At 45.0% G+C, this 9110-nt stretch overlaps 1 protein-coding gene across 3 annotated transcripts in view; it reads left to right on the top strand.

Annotated features, from left to right (window-relative positions):
* Nucleotides 1-3106, top strand: part of asxl1 (ASXL transcriptional regulator 1) — a 138765-nt gene extending 135659 nt beyond the window's left edge. For all 3 annotated transcript variants that reach the window (XM_059333230.1, XM_059333228.1, XM_059333229.1), the window contains one exon: nucleotides 67-3106. In XM_059333230.1, coding sequence (XP_059189213.1) covers nucleotides 67-2643 — 2577 coding nt within the window. In that variant the 3' untranslated portion in view covers nucleotides 2644-3106. The remainder of the gene's footprint in view (nucleotides 1-66) is intronic.
* Nucleotides 3107-9110: the final 6004 nt, after the last annotated feature.

The raw sequence follows: 9110 nt of genomic DNA on the forward strand, positions 1-9110 counted from the left end.
ACTAGTTCAGCAATGAGTTGTTGTCCAGATAAAGTTCGACTCACTGTCCATGTGTCTCTGTCCCAGATTCAACTGTCCAGAATCAAACCTCCCTGGGTCAAAGGTCACCCCACCTACCAAATCTGCCCCCGGATCGTGCCTCCCCGCGAAGGCTCGCGGCGGTCGGGGACGGGGGGCGCGCGCACCCTGGCGGACATCAAAGCCCGTGCCCAGCAAGCCAGGGCCCAGCGCGAGGCCGCTGCTGCTGTTGCAGCCACTGGCGACGGGTCAGGGCCGACCGGGGTCAGGCCTGCTACTGGGCTACCGGATAGCAGCAATGGAAGACGAGCGCGAGAGCATCCAGGACCTATCGAGCCCGGAGGAGGAGGAGGAGGAGGAGGAGGAGGAGGAGGAAGTGGAAGAAGGGGAGGTTGTGGGATGGAGGAGCAGGGATCGTCTTCAGGCTCTAATTCGTCTGGAACACAACTACAGCTTCTCAATGTAGAGCCCACCCCCCAGCCATCCCCTTCCCTGTCCACTACCTCAACCTCCATGTCCTTTGATCCCCCACAGACCCCAAGCCCCCCTCAACAGGAGGCAGTTGGGGCGGCAGAGGCTAGGGAGGAAGTAGAAGCAACATCAGCCAGCTCCTCCAATGGGCTCAGAGACAAGGCAGCTGACTCGCCCTCTCCAAAGCCTGAGAAGTCTGAGTCTGCTGCTGCCCCCTCAGAGATGACTGACCAGGGCTGTGAAAAGCCATCACTGGTGCCAACTTCTATCCCAGATTCCCTTCCCAGGTTTGGGGCTCAGGGTGTGGATGTAATTCAGACGCTGGCCAGTTCCTGTCAGCCCAAAGAACAGATAGGGAAGGGTGGTGTTATCCAGCATGGTTCCCACCATGTGGAACCCCAGGAGGTATTCTCTCACTCACCTACAGAGAGAAGGCAAACGGATGCACCCTCTCCCCACCAAGCAGACTCCTCTGTTGGAGAGAAAGACGATGAGGCTGGGACACATAGCGACTCCACTGAAACGGCTTCAGACTGTGAGAATGACATCCAGGAGGATGAGCAGCAGCAGCAGACTGACCAGGACTGGTGCCCCCAACTGAGCATCCAGAGAAACAGCCAGCTGGTCATCTGCAGCCCTCCTCCTCAGAACCAGCAGCCAGTCATCCAGGCCCACGTGTCCAGCCGCCATGGTCAGACTGTCATTCAGCCTTGCTTCCCCAATGGTCTGCTCCACGCTCAGCACAGCGGCCACCATTCCCAGGACCACCAGTCTCTCCCCGCAGTCCACCCGCAGGGACTCAGGGACACCAACATTATGGTCAAAATGGAGCCTGGAGATGATTGTAGAGCCTCCAGACAGAACTTTACTGAAGAGGAGTGTCGTGGAGGTTTAAAGTCCTCGGTTCCTCACCCAACGGCTGCCTCTAAGAGACTGGCCAGCTCAGCCAGACCAGTGTCCAGTGTGGAGGCCAACAACCCTTTAGTCACTCAGCTATTACAGGGCAGCCTGCCCCTGGAGAAAGTTCTACCCTCACACTCGGCCAACAGGCTGGAGATCAGCCGATTGCCAGGACCCCAACCCAGACCACCAGTGGCAAGGACCACAGGACCTTGCAACAGGCCTGAGATTTCAGTCCAGTCTCCTAGCCCAGAACTAACTTCAGCCTCTCAGATCCACAACAAGTCTCCAACAGGTCGCCAAGTCTCTTGTCTGATGGAGGCCCCAGCTGGATCGCAGTATCAGTCTCAGCAGGCCCCTGGTGCTGTCCCAGTCATCACCTCTTTGCCACCCTCCTCCTCCTCCTCCAGTTCTTTGTTCTCCAAAAATAAGTCAGACTTAAGTTCTCAGACCACTGTGGAGTCTACAGTTATAAAAGACTCTCATAGTTCTAAGCCCTCACAGGGGGTCACTCCAGACAGGCCTCAGCCAGCCCATCGAACCATGCCCAATGGCCCTTCCCCTCCCCATGCAGACCCCTGCCCCACAGAGGTGGTGCCTACTATTAAGATCAACTGGCGTCCCCCACAGTCTCAGCTCTCCCACTCTCTCCAACCGCAGCTGTCTCCTCCACCCACCGTAAAGAATGAAATTGGTGCACGACCCCCTTGCCAGGCTCTTGCCAAATCATCCCCTATCAAACCCATGAGTGTTACCAAAAAGGAGCCTGGGAGCTCTATGGATGGCTACCTGAGTGGAGGGGCGATGGAGGGACTCCTCAACATGGAGATGACTTTTGCCAGAATGGCAAAGAAGGAGCATAGCAAAGTTACCTACTCCTCTGGCTCTCCTTCCTCTTCCTCCCCCTCCCCTTCCCCCTCCTCCTCTTCCACTCTCCCTTTCCAGCTGTATGGAAAGCTCCCCAAGCACGGTGGCGTTGGAGGAGTAACCTACACGGCCAACGTGTCAGTGATGGACAACGGAGGTTTCTCCCGCAGCATGGCGGACGGTGTCCTTCAGCTGCGTCCCCGCTTGTCCTCCAGCCAGACCACCCTCAGCATCCAGGCCTTTACTGACAGTACGGCCGAGGAGGTGGCGCTTAAATGCTCATGCCGCCTCAAAGCCATGATCATGTGCCAAGGCTGTGGTGCCTTCTGCCATGACGATTGCATTGGGCCCTCCAAACTGTGCGTGTCATGTCTGGTGGTCAGATAGTATGTTGAAGTCCTTATGCACTTCAGAACTGCTATCTGTACAGTATCAACAGCAGGACTAGGAGGCTCCAGAGTGTACAGAAGCCTAATTAGGGTAGAGCACACAGGAGGAGCCTGACAGGCAAGATTTGCCTTGTAAAATATAATTGGTCTGTATTTTTGTTGTTGCAGATTTTCTTCTTTTTTTTCTTCTTTTTTTTTGCTGTACTTATATATTATTATTGTTATTATTATTAATATTATTATTGTGAATTTGGGGCATGGTTGATTGTAAATTGTGCCTTTTTTGTTTGTTTTTTCCTCAAAAACATTACCTCATCTTATCTTGCTCCACCTGTCATCAATTGGTAGCCATCATTGTTTTGGTCCCTTGTTTCCTCAGCAAACAGGGACCTATTGTTGTCTCTTTGCGCAAAGAAGTATTTTTTTAACCATTAAAATGAGTAAATTACGTTGTTTCACAGGTTGGTGTTTTGACTCATTTCATGGTTCCCTTGACATCCTGTCTGTTGAGTACAATGAACAAATAAAGTGATCATTAAACGGTAATAGGGTCCTTGGAGCCTTTGATGAACATAAATCAAATATACTGACCAGAGCCCTGTACTATGAAGCTGGATTTGAGGGTTAGCGAGGTAACTTCAGCTCTAACCCTGGGTGTTTGGTATCATGAAGGTGATTCTCTTTTAATCTGGGTAGATCGCCATGGCAACTCATGCTGAGAAGCTAACCTGGTTAGAACCAGGTTATGTTCTAGATAAGAGATCAGTATCTATAAAGGCACCGCCTACTAACCAATCAATTATCTTGGACAATGGCATCACCCTTTTTGGAAGATCCTGTGGACCTTGGTGCGTGGATAGTGTGAGGGTCTCTGAGGAGGGCGAGAGTTTTTTGAGGCTGACAAAACCCGTTAGAAACCCCAAGAATATTTATATGAGAAATGAAGATCCTCCGCGAAGAGGGTAAGATATAAATGCAAACGTGTTGAGTCATAACGTTACATTAATGTAACCAAACTGAGCAGACCATGCATTTACAGTAGAGCTACTGTATGTAACATAGCTGCAGGCACAGTAGTTACTGTATGTAACATAGTTACAGTATTTACTGTGTGTAACAGCTGCAGGTACAGTAGAGTTACTGTTACTAATGTAGTTACAGTAAAGTTACACAAATTACACAAGGTTAGACAAACGTAATAGCCACTGCCCAATACAAATGTGACACACGATTTCCCGCAATAACGGGTAATAATGTAATAACTTTTATGTTTGCAGGGACTTATTAAATTTTAGGGAAGTGAAAATATTCAATATTGTAATAACTTCCCATGTTGGGGCGGCTGTGGCTCAGTTGGTAGAGCGTCCATCCAGTGATCGGATCGGATCGGTGGTTTGATCCCTGACCATGGCAGCCTACATGTCGAAGTCTCCTTGAGCAAGATACTGAACCCCTGATTGCTCCCGATGCTGCGCAGGTTCATCGGTGTGTGAATGAATTCCCAATGGTGGCACCGTTTAGGGTAGCCTCTGCCACCAGTATGAATGTGTGTGAACGGGTGAATGAGCGCAGTCTGCACTGTAAATCGCTTTGAGTGGTCGCAAAGTGACTAGAAAATCGCTATATAAGTGCAGGTCCATTTACCATTCCCACAAATGTAATAACGCAATGAATAATAATAATAATGAATCATGTCTATGATAGCGGTGGGGTCCATGCCATGTGATAGGAGGGCAGAATCACCAATATTTGTGTCTTTGCACAGACCTGCCGGGGAGAACAGCTTGTCATTTATAGTCTACCACAAAGCTGCTAGAGTGCAATTGTGATCATTAATCAGCACCACCAATGTGGATCGATTGGACCGGGGTGGGTGGGCAGGAGGGGTGACCAACCCCCTCATGCCTCCATAGTTGAAAAAGCGCACTAAAGTGCCCTCTAGAGTGGTGAAAACGAGAGGAAGTGCCTTATTGGCTGCCCTTTACACATGCAGAAAAATTACTGGGTGCCCTCTAGGGTTACCCTTCATACAAAATATTATGATTATGTGCCCTCTAGTGCAAAAAAACTTGATAATGTGCCTTAATAAGTGCCCTTTTAGTGCCCTTCTGGTGCCATGGTGCCTCTCTTTGGTAGCCGATGAACGGGAAATGCTAAAGTGGAGTTGCTTTCATGTGCCGTTGCTATGACCAACAGCTACATCGAGTGGTACTAAAATCCGCAACGAAGCAAAAATTGGATTAATAGTCTACCTGTAACCGTAGTGGAAAAGCACAATTAGATGCCAAGTTAGAAAACACGATAAAGTGCCCTTGCAATAGAGAAAAAAAGAATCCCAGCGAAGAAAATTATCTGCAGTGATTACAAAAATGTCAATAAAGATTATATAATACAGTATCACCCAACGGTGTATTAATAATGTTATGTGAGGTGTTTGCTCTGCCCCGGACCCCCCTAGATGGTTCCGTTCGATGGTTTTAATTGTCAGTACCATACTATTAATTACTCTGGTCTGGATCTCCTTTTAACTTAATGCTAATCGTAGTCAAGGTTGAGGACTATTTCATCATGCATCAGCGTGCTGGTGGGGCACCTTGTTGTGCAGCATGTGCCCTTTTTATTTTTTCGCGCCTGCCCTTCAAACAGTCTGAGTCCACCACTGCTGCAGTAGACGGGTAATACATGTGATGCATCCAGAAAAAGGGATTGTATGTGAGAAGCTGTGCACATGTCCTTCAGTGGCTAACAGGCACAATAAAGACTGAGTAGTGCTATGGTTTGAACTGCTCAGGGATCAGGTAACAGTTTCATCTTACAGCATTTGTATACAAACTTTATTTCTAAACAAAATCTGAACAATGGAAATGTACAATCAGGACACCGTGTGGAACATAAAATCATTCCAGACCACACATACTGTGGGTTAACCTTTATTTCAAGAGCAACTTAAAGACGAATCCATACACAGCCATCAATAACACATATACAAAACAAAATAAATATTCACCATCACTTTGTTCTTCATCACCAAATATGTGCAGCTCAATATTCCCAGGGTATTGTAATGTACTCAAAATAGTTTGGGAAAATAAAAACGGAAATCATATCTAAACAGAAGCACACAAAAAAAAACCTTTCAGTTACAAAATATTTGCACTTAAAAAGATCCCAGTATTTTAAGTAAATAACTAGAAAATTTCCTCTGGGGAAATTCTGAAAGGGCCACGGGGGCTACTGCCGGTGTGTGTACACTATGATGAGATTCTTCAGAGATTTATAACTATGGCCATTAACCTCAAAATGTGTGTGTGTGTGTAATTAAAATCACATGAAGTTACCTGTGTGTGTGTGTGTGTGTGTGTGCGTGCGCGTGTGTTTGAAGCATGTGTATGCATGTGTGAGGAGTGTGCGCACTTACGTGCATGTGTGTGTGTGTGTATCTGTAACTGTAATCACATCAAAGATCAAAGGCAATCAGATCAAAGCAATCAACAGAATTAACTGACACCTGTTACATCTCCGTTTATCCAGAAATCTTCCTGCGTTTTTAATATGGGAGCCAATAAGGCTGTTGGTGCGTGTTGGTGGATCATCTGTGCGTCCTACGCCCAAACTATAACTCTGACAGCTTTACCTGAGGATTGTGAGTGAGAAGACACATTTTCCTACGTTTCTATGTATAAATTATTTCTGGAGAGTGGAATTTGCGGCCTGGAGCGCAGTTTTCAAATTTATTTTTTGACAATTTTTTCTCTCCCTCTACACTGTGGCAACCAAATTTTAATCTCAGAATTTTTCCAAAAATGATCATGGTCATTGAACAGGGAAACGTGGATTAATACACCGATACACATGACTTGTGTCTACTGTTTAAAGTTTAAATGGAGTCTCTAGGTGAAATTATGCCGGAGAAGTAGACGTTTAAAAATCCCCAATTATGGTTCTTTTTCGCTCATTTTTTTTCGGCCGTCCCATTCACTTCAATGCAAAATTTTGGGCAGTTTTTCCCGACTTACGTCGCGAAAAATTCGTATTCTGTAGAGAAAAGTAATAGCACACCGATCCCGATCAAACCGCACGTTTTGATATATAAATTGTCCTGCAACTCTTCAAGTTGTAGGACTAGTAGCGGGACGAAATTGCATCCAGACACTGGTCCCTACAGCTATTGCTGTATGGGACCTAATTTATACAGTCTGTGTATGGGACCAGTGCTTGGTGCGATTGCCCCGTGGCCCTAATAAGATATATAAAAGAATTCATAGTTGATATCTTAAAATATTTCCTCTTTGTTCAACAATGCAGAGGAAATGATTCCCTTCTCTTGGTTACTGTTTAAAATCTTCTCAGGTAGGATTTTAAGTTAAAAAAGTAATAAATAGATCAGCATAAATAGGCCAACATGAAAATACAGCGGACATGGATGAAAAAAGTTATTAAACCAACATTTGCAAAGGACTTAAATAGTTACACAGCAATAGTAAGAATGAATCTACAAACTAGTCCTGGAGGTGCAACATCACTTGACATCCACACCCTAATCTGTTCACACTCACACCATCATAAAGCAACATGCAAACAGCAAACTAATGCAAAGAACAGAGGACGAAGATCCAAATGAGAATTCATTACATACAGTATCTAAAGGGTTGGGAAAGAAAGGTTGGTGTAGTGACTGTGATGACCCGCCCCCGTCCGTCCTCCTGTCCGTCACACCTCGATGCCCTTCACCGCCTGGTTGATGGACTCCAGTAGAGCCCGGTTCTCGGGGTTCTGGTAGCAGTCTTTATTGGTAAACATGTGGGTCAGGATTTCCACGTAGCTGTCAAAGTTCTGCTTTGACAGCGGCTCCTGCTGAACACACACAAGTTCACAAGTCAGAAAATGAGAAATTCTTTCCACAAGTTAGTCGAGTAATGCTACCTATACAACAGAAGACTTTGAAAAGATTTGGAAAAGACTCCTGGAAAACTACCAGCTCACACCTGCTCACATCTAACGACAAGTGTTTACAGTTTTTAGTCTCGCATTGAGATTTTAGACAGACAAATTGAAAAGAAAATACTTGAAGTCACATGAAAACAGTCAAAATAACAAAAAAATGACAAAATGAGAAATAAAAAGACGAAATAAAGAGAAAAATTTAAGTCACAAGAAATTGTCAAAATGAAAAGAAAAAAGTTGAAATCATGAGAAAAAGTCAAAATAATGAGAAAAAAGTTGAAGTCACAAGCAATTGTAAAAATGAAAAGAAAAAGTTGAAATCATGAGAAAAAGTCAAAATAATGAGAAAAAAGTTGAAGTCACATGAAAACAGTCAAAATGACAAAAAGTCGAAGTCACGAGAAATGATTCAAAATGAGAAAAAAAGTCGAAATCCTGAGATAATGGTCAAAACTAGAAAATTTCCCCTGGGGAAATTTTGAAAGGGCCACGGGGGCTACTGCCGGTGTGTGTACACTATGATGAGATTATTCAGAGATTTCAAACTATGCCCTTTAACCTCAAAATGTGTGTGTGTATGTGTGTGTGTGTGTGTGTGTGAGAAACATGTATGTGGAGGAGTGTGCGTACATACGCGCGCATTTGTGTGTGTGTGTGTAGCGAAAATCGCATAAAGTTACCTGTGTGTGTGTGTGTGTAATTAAAATCACATAAAGTTACCTGTGTGTGTGTGTGTAATTAAAATCACAAAGTTACCTGTGGGTGCGTGTGTGCGTGTTTGAAGCATGTGTATGCATGTGTGAGGAGTGTGCGCACTTACGCGCGTGTGTGTGTGTGTATCTATAACTGTAATCACATCAAAGATCAAAGGCAATCAGATCAAAGCAATCAACAGAATTAACTGACACCTGTTACATCTCCGTTTATCCAGAAATCTTGGACTGAAATTTCTGGCCTCTAACAGAAAGCATTTTTGGCAAAACCATAATACCTATCATTGATCCGACTTCACTTTGAGCGTCCCGAGTTCTTCCTGAACGTCTACATATGATTTTTTTTTGAGAAAAATTAAAAAATAGCTTTGTTAGAGCAATCTAAAAAAACTGTTACTTCTCAATTTTGCCGAAATCTTCCTGCGTTTTTAATATGGGAGCCAATGAGGCTGTTGGTGGTGTTGGTGGCGCATCTGGGCGTCCTACGCCCAAACTATAACTCTGACAGCTTTACCAGAGGATTGTGAGTGAGAAGACAACTTTTCCTACGTTTCTATGTATAAATTATTTCTGTAGAGTGGAATTTGCGGCCTGGAGCGCAGTTTTAAAATGTATTTTTTGACAATTTTTTCTCTCCCTCTACACTCTGGCGATGATGTCAATTCGTATTCCGTAGAGAAAAGTAATAGCACATCGCTTCATCCCGAGCACTGGTCCCTACAGCTATTGCTGTATGGGACCAGTGCTCGGTGCGATTGCCCCGAGGCCCTAATAACGAGAAACTTGTCAATATAATGAGAAAAAAGTT

Source organism: Centropristis striata, chromosome 5, assembly GCF_030273125.1.
Source record: "Centropristis striata isolate RG_2023a ecotype Rhode Island chromosome 5, C.striata_1.0, whole genome shotgun sequence".
Lineage (NCBI taxonomy): Eukaryota > Metazoa > Chordata > Actinopteri > Perciformes > Serranidae > Centropristis > Centropristis striata.